The sequence below is a fragment of the Parasteatoda tepidariorum genome, chromosome 5, assembly GCF_982258835.1.
Source record: "Parasteatoda tepidariorum strain Cologne lab strain chromosome 5, Ptep-v5.0, whole genome shotgun sequence".
Taxonomy (NCBI): Eukaryota; Metazoa; Arthropoda; class Arachnida; order Araneae; family Theridiidae; genus Parasteatoda; species Parasteatoda tepidariorum.
The window spans coordinates 95,827,926-95,845,993 of record NC_141759.1 but is presented as its reverse complement, the minus strand read 5'-3'; the positions used below and the strand labels follow the sequence as shown (position 1 = coordinate 95,845,993).

The following is an 18,068-nucleotide window of genomic DNA, read 5'->3' as shown; positions in this document are numbered from 1 at the left end:
TTTTTTTTAAAAAAATATTGTTTTTCACGTTAAAAAGTAAACAAATGGTAAATCTTGTTTTTGTATTTTTTATTGTTTGCCAAGATAAGGTAAGCACTGTTTACATTTATATGAAATGATTATATGAAATGTGATTTTATTGACCTTGCGCACCACAAAGGTACCCAGAACGAAGACTTTTTCCAAGAAAAATAAAAAAGGCAAATACCAACCTTTTCCAAAATAATGCTAATGAATAAGGCCCGGATTTTGATGACATTTGCATTTTTTTTGCATTTTTTGTCTTTTAGAGCATTTTTTTAGATTTATAGGGCATTTTTCTTTAAATTTCGGGGCGTATTTTGCATTTTAATGCATTTTTTAAAGTTTTTTGTTAATTTTTTCCAATTTTTATTATTTTTTATCAATTTTCATTATTACACTGGCTTCCAAACAATGAAGAAAATCTATTCGCGATCGCAACGAACTATAGGGGGCGTTGTTGTATGAGACGCATACCTGCGATTTCTATATGAACCGTCATTCAGTTACTCTGGAGACGTCGTTAATGTAGCGTGTAGCATTGCAACGTTCCTTCTTTAATGTGGCTTATTAAATTTAAAAAAGAAAAATGCTTGATCCTCTTTCTTGTACAACCGAAAACAAAATGGTATCTCTTTTTATTAGAGAAGGAACATCCAAAACACATCGGAAAAATATTTGTACATTAACAGAAAAAAATATGTATATTCTTATAAGAGTTAAAACCTAATGCCCGAGAAATAGTATTACTAAATTTAATGATATAACATGAAAGGCCCATTTAAACTTTACATTCTATAGTTTTAAGAATCATATTACTTCAAAAATTAAAATGAACAAAAAGTATACATAAGCCTCATAATTTTATGAAATTTAATTTTGTAAACAACGTTTTTTGACAATTTTTATCAAAAAATTTCAAGTTTCAATAAAAATCATTATTTAGAAACTCAGAAACGTAAAATAAAGAATGCTGACGAAACAAAAACAAAAAAACAATTCTTTTTTGTCGCCATTTTTAGTGCTACGAATATTCGTCTTTGGGATTTGCCAAAAACAAAACAAGATGCAATTTTATTTTTTCAGGAGGGAAATATTTTACCGAAAAAACGAAAATGTACCAATTCCCACAACATAAAACTTTATCTTGGTAAACGTACGTTTTGGAAATGTTATTTCATTTGGAATCTTATTCATCAGAGTTCATATGGCGATATGATTGTTTTGAATCTATGCTAAACTCTATATCGGCTCATTTTCCACTGAAATCCGATTAACTATTTTGATTTTAAATAAAGTGTTTTATTTTATGAATTGTCGCAAAAATTTTAAGTGTAGATTAGCGGCTCTTAAAAACCGCCAAATCTGTAGCGGCGGTGGCGTTAATACGTTAGTATCGAATTTTTATTCCATACTTTTCTGAATCATATTACTTCAAACATTGGAATATACAAGAAGTATACATAAACACATAATGTTATACCATTTAATTTTTCAAAAGTATTTTGAGAACAATTTTTATCAAAAAATTTAAACTAAAAAACGGAAAATAAAGAATTCTTGGGATAAAAAAAACGATTTTAAGAATTCTTAACATTGAAATAAAAACTTTCATATTGTTTCTTTTTTTATTATTCTTATAGTTCTTAATCAGACGTAAAAAACCATTCTGTAGAGAACCATCATCAAATGAAAAAAAAAATATTTACAAGCAAATTTTTTATTGTAAAAATCATTGCACTTACCTGATTTATGATTCCCGGAGAATTCCAAAATGATAAGTTCCTTGTTTGAAAACTTTATTCTCAAATAATAGATACATAGTTTATACCTTCATTACTTTTAGATAACATACTACACAGCAAAATTTTATAATTGATATGAATTTGAATATGTAGCTAAAAACAGAATAGCTGAATTCTAGTTGAACTTATTCTTTCAAAATTAAAAAAAACTTACCAAGAAAACGATTTAAATTAATTAAGAATCAGCACAAATGGCACTATTTCAAGTAACTTGGATAATTTTTTATTGTTGTTTTCCGAATTATATGGATACAGAAATATATACTATTCTATAACGAAGAAGAATATGCTATAACTATTACAATTCTGTATGTTCTGAATTCATATTTATTCACTGGAATGACGAAAGCAATGTTGACTTCACTTTAATTCGTAATGAATTGAAGACAGAAGAAATGCATTTTACCTTAATACACACATCTGTAACAGTATCCGAAATCGGAAGTCATCAGTTGCAAGTTTGTTGATAATAGAAATTAAAAATTATTGAGGAATTTTTCTTCAAATGTTTGGCGTGTTCTGTTCCTGAAAGATTTACTAATATTCTGGAGATTTTTTTCAAGTTCTTCGGCCTTTTCCTTAGGGAAATTTTGTTTCTTATTTGCTGCTAAAAAATGGCGTCTGATTCAGTCAATGACTTTGATGGAACTAAATGAAAACGTGATAAATTAATGTCCGATATTTACAGGCTCCCGCTAGACGGCGTACTCGAGCGTTGCGATCGCGAATAGAATATTAACAGGTGAAGCAAAATCTTTTCAAATTGAAGAAGAATTATCAGTAAGTGAGACTGTCTTTTTCAAGTACGCACCTGTAACATCAGTAGACGTTGAAAGAAGCTTCTGCAGGAATGAAAATTTACTTTCAGGCAAGAGACGCTCGTTTACATTTCAAATTATTAAAAAACATTTAATAATCCAATGTAATTCTGTGTATATATTATGAGTAATATTATGAGATGGAAATTGTTATATCCATTAAAGTTTCTATACAAAATAAAAATATTTTGGTGTCAATATATTTCCCTTTTTTTGTTATTTTAGGATATAAAACAAATTTTTCAAACTTTAATGAACGCAGAACAAGTATTGCATTGCTTTATATTTTTTAAATGACTCATAATAATTTTAAAGAGCAAAGCATTTTTTTAATTCAATATTTTTACTTTATTTAAGATATTTTTTGCGCAATTTTTGGATTTTTAAGGGCATTTTTTGCCCTTTTTAAGGGCATTTTTTGCACTTTTTAAGGGCATTAGTTGAGATTTTTTAGGTCATCAAAATCCGGGCTCTGGATGGGTGATCTAATGTAAACAATAACAAGCGTCCTGAAACCGGAAGAAATTTAGAAAATTTCCGGTGTATCCCTCCGCTTATGTTATGACTACGAGGCGATGTGTGAACAAGCCTAATATTCCATGCAGTTTTGCTATTGTAATTTGGGTTCAAACCTAAACATAATTGTACCATTCATAAGAGCTTTCTGAAATGTATTGATTCTCAGAGGTCGTAAGGCCGAAAAAATTTTTGGAAAGTTAATATCTCATTGTGAATAATTCTTAAGGTTTGCCATGTTTTGTATTTTATCCCCTATTTGGCTACATTTGAATAAAATGTCGCCAAAAATATCTTTAAAAATATCTTTTTAAGTTAGCCTAATTAGAAAATATTCTAATGATTATAATATTAATATGATAATACTGAAGTTTAAAGGCTGAAAGAAAGAACTCGGTACATGTGAAAGACTGCAAAAGATATGATGCAATAATATGATGGCACGTTTTTTCAATCTGCGGCGTAAAAATATATCGGAAGCAGTAACCCGGAAGTCTGGAAAGAGCAATTTTACCACTAACGCCACCACCCTTAGCTTTACACGATCACCCATCCCTACTAATGAATAATAATTCATCAATAATGCAAACATGAAATTTGTTTTAGGATTGTTTTCTAAGGTCCTACGAAAGTACTACTAGAAAAGCTTCTCTTTAGGTTTTCACTAGTCATAGTCACCGATTAAATTTAAAAATTTCGGAAAATATTTCTGTTGCACCTGAATAATCTGGTCAGCTGCCTTATACCGTGATACTATATGGATTTTCGGGTTTTGCCTTTTTAAGAAAATGTGTTTACAACAAATACGATTATTCATTTTTTATTATAAGTTTTTTATTCCTACAATTTTATATAAAAAATTTGCGAAATTTGTTAAAAAATTCAAGTCGAATCTTCATAAATTTTAGAATTGTTTTACAAATTTTATTTTACGCATTACAGGTATTATATTTACTTTATGCAGTTCCTTCAAAATGCATGGCTATGGCTTTCACCTATTCTTACTCCTTTTACCTTATTACAGTATAGTTATATATAATATTCACAACAAGACATTTTTAATTAAATTACAAAAGGAATAGGGATTTATTTCACTTTTTATTTTCATGAAAATTTCTGAACCCATTATGAGCCAAGAGGGTAGGGGTCATGGAAATTAAAGCTCCACGATCTCGTGACCAACGACATGACGGTGACAATAGGATCTGCATTGGGCACCGATCACCTTTATTTCCCAGACAATCTGATACAAATTGATCTGAAGCTGGGTGGGCTCCAAAATGCAACTCCCATATAGCCTTTTCCTTCATCCCTCTGAAATTAATGGCTCAAACATTTTGTACACAATCATAAAACTAGCTCTACATACTTTCACTGACATTAATATGCATTTTTGGGATTAATTTTCTGTAAGTAATTTACTTTCATGTTATTCTATGGTCGTAAACACAAAAAGTACAGATAGCTAACCAGATTCGTGTATTTCTCATGGTCTGCCCGACCACTAGTAGTGAAGTGAAATGACCCATGCTGCTGATTTATCATGGTATCAGAGATCTCATTGACTTCGATTTAACAAAAGAGATTCCATGTAAGCAAATGTGGGCCATGTAAGCATATTATCGAAACAATCTTTCATGAAATCAAGATTGTTTTGATATTTGACCCATACATTTCATTGCTTTCTAGGTTGGTCTCAAAACTCTAAGGTTGCTGTCAAGCTATCATGTAGAAGTACTTTTTGGAGTATCACCTATTTTGGATATCGTTTATATAAAATATAGATTAAAAGTGTTTTAAAAGTTTTTAATTTTGTATTATCCAATTTTGATGGAGAATTGGAGGCAATTAGAATTGCAACAGAACAAATCGGGGTTAGATCAGTTCAGATTGACAACATAGTTATTTTTTCAGACTCTCTATCAGCCATCCAGGCTATTGCGGCATATAATGTTGCAGAGTCAAATATTATTGACTCCTGCAGAAGAAATATTAATCTCCTAGCTTCTGAGGGAAGTACTGTTGTTCTGCAGTGGATTCCATCTCATGCAGGAATAAATGGTAACGAATGGGCTGATACATTAGCAAAGAAGGGAGCAGAGATTTTGCAGGCAGGTAATGCCAAAGTACCATTTTCATCAATTATAAGAATTATAAAAAATACTGTGAAGAAAAGCTATGATGCTAATTTAGTAGAAGAAATCAAGAATAAGAAATGGAGGTATTCAATTAATAAAATTCCAAACTCCCCTAGATCCACTGCAGTGGCGGCGTTCCGCCTGGAGACTGGACATGACTGCCTTGCTAAACATTTATACAGAATTGGTATATTTGGCAGTCCTATGTGCACTTTGTGCAATAGGATTGCACAAAGTGCAAAGTGCAGCAGATAATGCTTTGAGATGGACAAAGATCATTTGCTCAGTTGTTCTTCATTAAATGAAGAAGATTTATTCAGTCGATATTGGCGAGCTAGGGAGTTGCTGCAATTGGTATCCAGCGACTGATTCTCGTTCATGTTTAAGTGGTTCACGTTTTGCAAGTATTTATTGTTCTAGTTATTATATTGTTCTTGTCTTGTTCAATGGTTCAGTTTTTGTTTTATATGCTCCAATCTCATGCATCTTCGATTCATGGGGGCCAATAATGTAAAGTCAAGTGCTTTTGCAATAAAAAAATGGTATTATTCAATTATAACTAGGTCTCCACACATGTTTGAATTATTTGTACGTCGAGGTTAAAAGATAATCTTAAAACACTCATTCAGTCACCAGTATGAAATTTGTCCTAATGCCTTTTCCGAAGTCTTGTATGCTCAGCTAAAATCCACCTCGTCTTGAAATTTTAATGGACAATGCAATTTGATCCGATCGCTATAGTGTGACGTCATCTAAAACGTCATCACGGACCTAAGCTTTGCTCGCTCATTGGATACGTTCTTAACGTCTAGATTTTGTATACTTTTTTGAACTCTGAAGTTCCGAGAACTTTTCACTGTAGAAAACTCTAAACCTGTGCATTTCAATATTAATTTGAAATTGAAAACAGTTCGCATATTTTTCTTAATCACACTATTCTAAATTTCAGTTATTGAGAAAAGTAACTGTTGTAAGTTTTGTTTTAAATTCTTTCCCACCAGAGGGCTAAAACCATGTGTTGTAAAACAATATGAAATAGTACTGAACGCCGGATGTAAAGCATCGGCTTCGATGAAGATAATTTTGTGAGAACTTTTTTGATAATTCGGTGAGAATTCACCTGATTAGACATATGATATGCACACTACATGCTCTTGCGCTCCGAAGCCTATCAATTAAAACGTATTAGCGTTTTATATAATATAGATTAGCCATATGATGCTCATTACGTGCTCTTGCGAGCCGAATCTTATCAATTAAAAATGAAAACTGTTGCCAACGCGAGAAAAGAAATATCATCGGTTTTATTGATACATACGTACGTATTAGCGTTTTATATAATATAGATTCAATTAGTAAAAAATTCAGCCAAATGCGTCCTTTGTTTCATAACTATTTGGTTATGGCACTTATGGCTTTCAAAACATTTGTAAAAAATTTCATTACTTTGCCATCATTCCTTATATGCCCCTCTCTTACATTCTCACCACTGTGACGTCACCATTGGCGTCATCTGGTGGCTTCCGGTAATCTTCATATTATTCTTGAAGATGTGCGTTCCAATTCTACAAGTAAAATTTTTACTTTAGAGTTCAATTTCCGCGCGATTCTGAACTATCCTCAATATATGGGTACGTAGGTACTTAATTTACGTCTACCTAGAGTTGCATGATGGGCTATTGACGACGACCTGGGAAACACCCTAGGATGATCCGGAGACATGCCATCACAATTTTGTCCTCTGTCTTAATTTATGAATATGAACGTAACTAGGAAAGTACTTCGAGTCACTTATTGTTAATTTTGCTTTTTGCATTCATCCCCATTTTTCTAGAATTATTTTAGCGAATCAGGAAATATTAGTGCAGAATTAAAAAATCATTTGTTTAAAAGTAATTTTCAATTATTATTTGATTTAATAATAATTGGAATATTTTTGACTTGTGAGTTGTTTCTTTAATTTGCAGTTTTTGAACGGTGTATTACATGGCAAGTTGTTTCTTTCTTTGTTTAAATCCTTCTTTAAAAATTCCAGAAAAGTATTTTACCAATTACAAAACGTCTGAAATTTTTACCACCTACAAATTAAGATCTATTCATAATTTATGGGGAAAATGTTATTATTTATGCACCAGCTCTGTTTAAAAGTGCTATTTCAGACACTAATATTGTAGCTAAGTTTTTAACACTTTCTTGTTGTTTATTGATAAAATTTCACACAACCTTTTACTGTTATTTGTAAATTGTTTCGTAATGTTCATTAAATTATACAAAATCAGCGGTCACAGTGTCGCATGAAAAATAAAATAATTGTGCAAGAATTATGATAATAAATTAAGACAAATGTGGAAGAATTATGATTGTGGTAGTTGTAGTTCATTTACGGCGCACTAGAGTTGCACAATGGGCTATTGGTGACTGTCTAGGAAACATCCTTGTGGATGATCCGAAGATATGCCACTACAATTTTGATCCTCTGCAGAGTTTATGGCACCCCCGCTTCGGTAGCCCAACGACCTGCACGCGAAGTCGAGCAATTTACGGTAGAACAGTTTAACGAGGACCAATACCGCACACGCTCTGTCCCTACGCAGACTGATCCAAGTGGTCACCCACCACCACACTGATCACAGCCAGTGATGCTTGACTTCGGTGATGTGCTGGGAACCGTGTCTTAACGATCAGTCCACTGCGGGACGCTCTATAACTCTGTCAGCTTCTCATATAGTTTTGGAAGGCGGCGTAATAGCATCTACTACGTTTAGAAAAAGCTTTCTTTGCAATAGATATTAAGTACACGAAAACAAGTACTGCTTACCTTTTTATAATCAAAGGAGAACGAATTTCAATGCTCTCTGGTATCACTACATAATGTGCAACCACGCTGCATAATATCACATTATTTACAAATCTACCTGATAAGTATCTTTATTGCTAAGTTTCGATGCGATCTCGCAATTACTTCGCAGTACCTAATTTTTATGGCAATGAGTGTATCTCATCGAAATTGTGCTCATAACGAGTTGTGCTTGCGAAGAATTGTGCCCACGCAAGTTGTCGTTGCAACGAGTTTTGCCTGTGACAAAGTACTTTTGCGTCAAATGATGCCCACTACCATTTGTTGTTGCGACGAGTTGTGCTCATGACAAATTCTCGCCTCGACGAATTATGCCTACCACTAATTGTCACTGTGATAAATTGTGCCCTCAACAAATTGTCACCGCAGTGAATTACGTCCACTACGAATTGTCTTTATGTCGAGTTAGTCCTACGATAAATTGTCGCTTTGACGAATCTTGCTCACGACAAATTATGTGCGTTGAATTGTTGCTACATTGAATGGTGAGTGACGAATTAACGCACAACCACGAAATAAAGTGGGGTTAGACCGGGTAGCTAAGATTTGAAAGTCTGTAGGAGTTAAACTGTTCGACCTAGAAATTGTCAGAATTAGTCGAGATAGTCATTGCTTAGTTGTGTACAATATATCATTCCTCAAAGTTCATTATTACTACCTTTTTAATAAATGATGCTTTTCTAGAAAAAGTTGGTGATTTCTAATAGCGACCGGGTGATATCTAATAGTGATAGAAAATATTCGTTATCACTACGAGGAATTTTTTTTTAAAAATAGCACTATAACTGTAACGTTTAGAGATGTGAGAACAAAAAATACTCATGTAGATGTATGGCCTTCAATGTAGTGTTGTCATGTAGTTTTCCTATTCAGTCGATAATTTAAAATGTTGAAGCTTTTTTATTTTTATTTTCGTCCCACATTTGTAAAACCATTGGATTTATTTCAGCAGTGAAAGTTTTAATAATATTCGAGGATCTGTGAAGCCATTTTTTGGTAGTGATCTTTCCGAGTTTAAAAAAAAAATGCTTGACAGTGATTTGCTCTTATCTTGAAACTCAATGAGATAATCAGAAAAATAACATTTGCAATATATCAGTTACTCAAATTTGACGCTCGGGGCTTCTTCCGTAATGAGTGAGTTCAGTGTTTAAAAGAGAGAGAGCAAAATTTCTACTGAAATAGATTAGACTGTTAAAATTTTCTGTTCATTCCTTAACTTCTTTAGCACGTATTTGGAGTTATACAGAAACTAAAAAGCTCACCAAGAATGATATCATTGGTAATGTTATTTCATGGTTGCTGTTGTTGTAGTAGACCATTAAGGCCAGAGGGAGTGATTGTTCTTGTTTTCCAGTGGCGCCATCTAAGATATTCGACTTCTACTACACTCAAACGTCCCACCCGCTTATAGGGCGGATCTATTCACACATCCATTCATTCACAGATCGTAATTTTGACCTGAACCAGAGAACGATCAATCTCGAATTCAGTTCCTCCAGAGGAATAATTTGCTATGGGAATATGGAGGACTTTGCGATAATATAAAACTGAGTGCTACCCCCCTTTCCTTTGATGTATATCTGTGCTGAGTTCATGAAAGTCCAAAAAAAGGAAAAGTCCAAATAACTACATCCGAGGTTTCCTCTTTAAAGCAAAAAAAAAAAAAACTTATTTACATATTTTATGGAATTTTTGAAGACCCATTATACAAAACTATTGTATTCATATAGATATAAAGAAACTCTCAGCAATTAAAAAAAAAAAAAAAAAAAACTAAGGCATTTCTGTCCGGCTTTTAGCAGCCCCTCTTTCCTTACCCTCGAGTGTCCTTGACTACATCACGTGTAAATAACATGCATAATTATTTTAAAAAATTGCCACATAAACCAGAAATTCCTGCTTTTTCATTGAAATTTTAGTATTTGTAAATTTCCCATAAAATTAACATGTGCACCCGGTCTCACTCAACACCTCCTAGATAAGAGCAGGCCTCAGCACGGGTTACCATAAATATCCTTTAGTTGTCCAAACGTAATGACATATTTCGTATTTTCAACCACTGCGCAGCTTAGTACCCTTAACGAAATGACATCTTTCTTATTTTTCATCTACTGCGCAGTTAACTTCGTTAGATCGGACTACTAAATTGATCCGTGCTGAGGCCTTCCTTCCTCTAGGAGGTGTTGTCTCACTCCACATCCACTAATGGATATTAATTTTCTGTCTTTTGACCTCTTTTAGTGAAAAATAATTAATTAAAAAATAGTTAATCTTTGTCTTTTCAGGAATTGTATACAACTAAACAATGAATATCTTGATTAAATCTTACAATTACTTGGTAGAACTGTTAAGCCCAAACAGGTCTTCGAATCTTAGCTACCCGGCCTTACCCGCCACTTTCCCCTATATTTATGGCGCACATTCATCACCAGGCATGAGTAATCGAAATTTTCTTCAACGCTGCCTGTCATTAGATTCACGAAATTTACTATTTAGAAGGTATTTAAAATAAAATAAATAGTCTATGAGCAGAATTGTTGCTAGCTAGATTCAGCGAGACCATTGGTAAACCGTGCTGCCGAGCCTTACACGAAGCCATTTTGCAGGGTCTTTTTAAATATTCTCTTTTTAAATATTTCGTTCTTGGAATAATGAACCTTCCGTGACACCGGAATTTCAACGTAATTGTGAAAATAAACGTAACTTCTTTTCTTTTTTCGAATTTCATTCCTAAAGAATCGAATTTCATTCCTAAGTGAATGAATTACTCAACGTTTTTTCAATTTTTTTTTCTTTTTAAGTTCTACATTCTATTTACACAAAGCTAGTTGTCCTTAGAAATGGCAAAATTATGACTATCAGGACCCCGTTTAAAGAATCATCTAAAATAATTTAAATAAATCCTATTTTCTAATTATAAAATTTTGATTTATTAAACACTTTTTCTGCGAAGGCCAAAAAAATTTTGAGACTAATGCTTCTTTTCTTTTTCATTTATATGCATCATCAAAACAAATCACAAAATTTTCGAATTTTCAATGAAAAAATTATTTTTAAAAATTGAAATTTTTTTAATTATCACTTTTGTTTCGAATATCAATGCGCGAGTTCAAGGATTTGGGCTCTTGGGCAACGGCTCAGCACAGTAAAAAATGTATACTCAAATTTCACGAAGTTTTCTTCGTTTTTGACGAAACCGTTTCCTGGAATATACTCCGAGCGAACATTTGTTCAGAGTGACGAAATAACTGTCGTCTCTTCTTGGGAGGAAACGAATTTCGTCAAAAATAACGGAATAATTCGCATTTCATCATTCTAGCTATGTAAAATTAAGAATTTTTTTTCCTAAATTTGAGATGGTGTGATGGCGCTGAGGTTCCGAGTAGAGAAAACTTTTTCGTCATACAATTGAGAGTTTGCGTTTTGTTCAAATCACGTGCTTTAGTAACAAAATAATTCTCAAAATTAATGAAATACAGCTTATGAAATGCTGAATCGTCAAAAGTGAGATTTTTTATTTCTGAGAGTGTGTCAATGGATTAATTTATAGATAGAAAGCTGAACAATGAAAAGAGACTCATATCTGCTAATTCATTTATTTACCGCTATGAGAGCAAAATTGGTTACTCTGAACATCAAAATACATGAATAAAACTTGGTCAATATCGCTGGAACAAATATATCTCAACATTATTATGAATATACAATATCAAAAAAATTCTATGATACCTGATATTCATACCACTGATATATAAATAATGTCACAAGAGAGAGAACTTATGTATCCGTCATCTTAATCGCAGTACCTTGTTATAAATTCACTCAAATTCATTTTTTTTAAATAGTAATAGTTTAAAGCATCTCTACAAAGGATTTAAGTTTTAGGCGGGGTATTTTTTTTAAAAAGTATTGAGAGATGAAGCTATACGTTTGCTGCTACGTAGTTGAAAATTGAGAAATTTGACAAATTTACAGCTGACTAATTTACATAAACAATTCACCATAATTTCTAAGCACCATGTTTTTCGCACTAGAGAAATTGTTGCTTTAATCAAAATAAAATTGCACGTACCAAGTGCACCCAAACATATTTAGGTTTATGTTTGGCTAATATGTTAATGGAAGCGAATTTACTTTCCTTCTTTTAAATGACTTTCTCCTTACTTAAAAAAGTTCTTTAAAATTAAGGATTAATAAGCAATAACTAAATCCAAGAAAATGAAAAAAAGTTTTTCAGACGATTTTTTATCATCTTTCACGAATTTCAAAAGTGTTACTTCTTCAGAAAACTCACTCGTTTATAAAAGTTCGTTAAAATTAAGGAATAATAATCGATTGCTGAATCCAACATTACGAAATTAAGTTTTTCAGACGATATTTTACATTTCACATATTTCGAAAGTATTATTTCTTTTTATTCATTCAAAAGTTTTTAATTTGAATTTTGAATTGAAAAATAGTATTAGTTGTAAAGGAAATAAATATTTAAACTTCGATTTTTGCCCTTTCCGGTTGACATTTGGCTTATAAAAACATTTCGCAAAATCATCGAACACAAAACAATTGGTTCTATCTAATTAATAATGGCCACTTCTTGATTCGTGACGTCATTATGGCAAATAGTTGATGACATGGTTTTATGTTCGCTAGCGAATTTGATGGTTTTCTGTCATCCTCGAGCACCAATTTATACGCTTTTCAAACATTTGTCATAATTAAATTAGAATAATAGACAGCCGTTTGCAAACGATTTTCGTTGTTTAAGAAAGTTAAGTATTGAAAATCTGTTTAAAAAGAGAACTGAAATTAAAAAAAAGAAAACAAACATGATATGGAAGATGAAAGTTTCCCAACTGGAATGAGCAGATCACTAGCCAAAATTTTTTAGGAGTGCTTTTATTTTTGACAATGTCTTTCCACATTTTTATAATTATCGTAAATACGTCAGCTGCAAATTTAGTCTTAATGAGAGAGAAAATACTAATGATTGATTGGATTTTTAGAAATATTTTATTAAAAAAATACCATCGAATATTCGTAAGGTAATATTTAAATAGTACTTTGAAAACGATATGTATTCTAAATTTGTATTAAGATAAATTTTGTTTGATAATAAGTAGAATTAAAAAAAATTATTAATCAAATCTCACAGTGAAATAGAGCTCCTTATGTGAAGTAGTTTGAAATCTATATTAAACTTGTTATATATGAATATTGTCGTATAAAATGTGTTCAAAGCATTTGGTCTAAAATCTTTTACACTTTCCTTAACACTTTTGCTTTATTTAACTAACGCATTGCTTTTTAATGGTCTTCTAATATGGCTCAAATCATTTCCAAATAAGCAAATTCATTCACTTACGTTTCTAGGGATGAGCGATTATAAGGAAATTATCAACCATATAGTTTATCACCAAACTGTTATGATTCAATTAACTTAAATAAATCTAATAATTGATTGATTATTTTTATTCTAAAAATGATTCACTGATTCATTTAAATTTTTAAAATTGATACAATAATTCATTCATATTTTTAAAGAAGACATTTTGTGATACAGATGAAAAAAAGATTTGTACAAGTAAAATTTTAAAATCATTTAAATTTTTTAGAATTGATTGATATTAAAAAATCTCTTTCTGAAGCAAATTGTTATTATAAGACAAACAATATTTAATTATTTTTTTTTTTTTGTGCAAAATAAAATGTACCGTACATTTATACTAACAATTATTTTGCAAACTTTTAATTGATTACTAAAGATGAATTATTGGATTATAAATTTTGAGACTTAAATGTTTTAAATAAAATATCTTAAAGCAAATATTAAAGTTGAATTCGTATCTAAAGATAATAAGCATTATTTATACTAAGTATTATTGTAAGACTTATTTTTTTATTAATATAACACGTAAAATTAAATATTAAAATTTTATTTGCATCTAAAATGCATTGTTTATACGTATTATAATTGATGCATATTTATGAAAATTAAGTAATACATCAAATAATCTCAAAATTTATATTAGCATAAAAATAATATGTCCTATTAAGCGATCAATTAATGGATTTAACAGATATTTTATCTCTCATCCCTACTACTTACTTCTCTAAGAATCTAACATAAAACACACTTGCTTGATAGATTTGAGTCGGGTTAATTACTATTGTTTCAAAGAATTAATCTATTTACTATAGGGAAAATTTAAATGGAAAGCTCATAATTTCGGTTTCGAATAAAGTTGCAATATCACTTTTCTTTTTTTTTTGGTTTTTACACATATTACAGCATATAAAAGGAATTCTTATTTTTTAGTTTGCATTATTTAAGAAATAGTCAGCTACAATAACTAAGCGAATTTTCTTGCGAAAAGGAAATAAGCTCAAATGGTCTAGCTTAACTCTCACGATGGTGTTACGGAAACGTTATTGGCAACAAGATTTCTTATTTAAGAGATGCGATTCAGAATCAAAAAAAGTTTTGTTTTACTAAGCATAACTTTATCTACACGACATACCTTTTAGTTAAAATGTTTTTAAAATGATGAAAATGTGCTGATTAAATACTAATTTTTATAAAGTCTAAAATTACTATGGCTGAAGCATGAATGAAAAATAAACCTAGATTTAACCAGATAAAGTAGAGATTATCAATTCTTGTATGTTAAAGCTCGTAGATACATGATTATTACTCGGTAACTATTAGGTTATTATTAGGTAACGCTCACAAAGCATCATTAATAGGTAATATAACTTTTTACCTATATAGTACCATTAAGGATTCACACAAACGTTTTATTTTATTTTTTTAACGTTAATTTGTTGAGCACCATGTGTATTTTTAAAGAAATTTCCGTCAGGCTATGTGTATTGCTTAGAAGCTCTCGTATTGTAATATAACAATACGAAGTGCACGACTAATGGTCTGAAATAAATAAAAATATGATTTGTATTAAAAAAATACTAAGCAAATTTTCAGCAATTACTTATAAAAAAGTAAATTTTTTATTTTTATATTATGTTTTACACTGTTTGCTACCGATGATTAACGAAGCCAAAACGAAAAGTTCAATGTCAGTCGCCGATGATTAACGAAGCCTAAACGAGAAGTTCAATGTCAGTCGCCGATGATTAGTGAGGCCTAAACTGAAAGTTCAGTGTCAGTCACCGAAGATTAACGAAGTCTAAACGGAAAATTCAGTGTCAGTAACCAATGACAGACGTAGCACTCAACGTGTAACGGTTATAAACCATAGAGTTGATATAAACGTGTCTGAAATTCCATACAGTGGTTTTTTAAGGTTAAGTGCTATTGTTTGGATAATAATAGCGTTGTATAGGCTTTGAGCGTTAATGATTGGTTAGACACAGATTTAGTTGGTTAAATGTTTGACGGGTAAAATGGTTAAATGGGTATTCTCGGAGCTTTAAGTTCAGTTTCAGTCACTGATGATTAACGAAAGGAATTCAATAGAATTCATTGCAGATTCTCCGAACTTTAACCTATTAAAATCAGCAATTTTAATCGGTTATACCTTAGGTTTATCTTTTATTATAGCTTTTTCCATAACATATTAATTTGACTTTTTGTTTCATCTAACAATTTAATGAATTAATTCTTACAACTCAACTCTCGTACTAAAGGATAAGTTTCATCTGAAGGAAATAAGCGAGAATGAACTTCAGACGATTGGATAGTCTTTTAAGTTCGTGACGTCATTCTTACTCAATTCCGACAAGTGAAATCTACCGATGGGTACGAGTATTGGGTCTTTAGCAAGCGTATAGCAACGGTTCGTAAAATGCATAATTTTTTTTGTAATGATTCATTTATATTAGCAATTCAAAGTTTTAAGCACTAAACATCAAATTTCATCATCATATTGAATTTCATCATCACATCTTTACACATTATTTTCACATAAATATATAACTGTTATTACAATAAAATAATCAATTTCCTAATACAATTTCAGTTTTAAACAATAAACACATACATAATAACATAAGTACATAGTAACATAAACAAACATTAAATATTAAAAGCAATAATTAAATATTTGTTTTGCCCCTAGTACAATTTTGGGAAATGAAAACGTTTTCAAGGATTGAAAATTTTTTCAAAAATAGAAGATACTTTTTGTAAAAATATTTGATTTTTACTTTTTTATTGAAAGGAGTAAACTATTCGCAACTACCACAGTTTATTTCGAAACATTTTCTGTATACTTTCACGGGAAACTGACCATATATGTTTCAGCAATTAATAAATAGTGGTATTTACAGACTATTTACTTTTCTTAAAAAAAAAGGTAAAATTGAAATGCTTTCAGTAGCTTATATTTCCTGAATCCTAAACAGTTCAAAAACGATTCTTGCTTAGTGAGCATTTAAATTTTCAAAACAATAATTTAAATAAATCAAAAACTTTTTCATTTAACCGAAATTAGTGTGAAATGAAGGAAAAATTTAAGAACTATATTTCTTTTTTAAAGAAAATGTTTAATTGTTGCTCAAAACAGCTTTCACATTTATAACAATTAATAAATTTTGTTAATATAATTCATTTTTTAATTTCACTTTAAAAACATATAATATTAAATATGTACATATTTTTAAAATATTATTCATTTTTCAACAATTTTAAAATTTTTATAAAAATTATCGGCAGCTACTCAAATGCGTTATAATTTTCTCTGCCATTCTTATAACTTTTGATCTTTAAAGATCAAATTTAACAAAAATTAAATTCACTATGTTAATTAAAAATTTAATTAGTTTAAATTATAAAAACTCTTATTATGTATTTTAGTTTTATGATTGAATATTTACATTCATTTTTGACAAATGTCAAATTACGGGCAAGAATTTCACGACTTCAAAAAGCTAGTATGCAAATTCCTGTGTAACGTTAATCATTTATAAATTTGTAATTTTAGCCAATTAAGTAAGTTTCATTCTATTGATACCATTTTCTGTGTGTTTGTTCTAATGTTATACAAATCAAACTAAATTGGATAACAGTGATAAATTATAACAATTTAATAATTCAGTATTTTCTCTATTAATACCATTTTCAATGAGTTTGCTTATATGTTATTCAAATAAAATTGAATTGGATATCATTGATAAATTATGTCAATTAACTAATGCAGAATTCGTCTATATTAGTACCATTTTCCGTGTGCTGTTATGTTATGCATATCAAATTAAATTAGATTATATTGATAAATTCTGTCAATTAATTAATGCAAAGTTTGTCCGTGTGTTCTTATGTTATGCAAATCAAATTGAATTGGATAACATTGATAAATTATGTCAATTAACTAATGCAGAATTCGTCTCTATTGATACCATTTTCACTGTGTTTGTTCTTTCGCTATACAAATAAAATTGAATTGGATAACAATGATAAATTATGTCAATTAACTACTGCAGAATTTGTCTCTATTGATACCATTTTCCGTATGTTCTTATGTTATGCAAATCAAATTAAATGACATAATATTGATGAATTATGTCAATTAGTTAATGTATAATTTGTCTCTATTGATACCATTTTTGGTGTGTTGGTTCAATATTGTACAAATCAATGAAAACCGCATATAGATAAGTAAAATCATAAGACATATTGCAAACCTTAATTATACAACTTTAAATGTGTTCATTTAGTTTTGGAAAATTGAATCACATCATTAAAGTTAGGCCATTAATAAATACAGATTTCGACGAAATTAATACAGTGTTCAATGCGTTTGTTCCATATTATACAAATCAAAGAAAATTAAAGAGCATTGATAAATATAGGGATTTCTACGGCAAATTTGTTTCTGCCAATTTTAACAAGTTCATTCTCTTTTATATTAATTTGAAAAAAGTAGGATTCTTTTGTTGAATTTAGCCACTCAAC

The 18,068-nt window shown here is 30.4% G+C and overlaps 1 protein-coding gene across 1 annotated transcript; it reads left to right on the top strand.

The window, feature by feature from the left end:
• The first annotated feature begins 4,346 nt into the window (after positions 1 to 4,346).
• LOC147809885 (uncharacterized) lies at positions 4,347 to 5,553 on the top strand. Its single transcript, XM_087162921.1, has 2 exons — positions 4,347 to 4,428; positions 5,075 to 5,553. Exons 1-2 carry the CDS (start codon positions 4,347 to 4,349, stop codon positions 5,551 to 5,553), a joined length of 561 nt encoding a protein of 186 aa, XP_087019047.1.
• Positions 5,554 to 18,068: the final 12,515 nt, after the last annotated feature.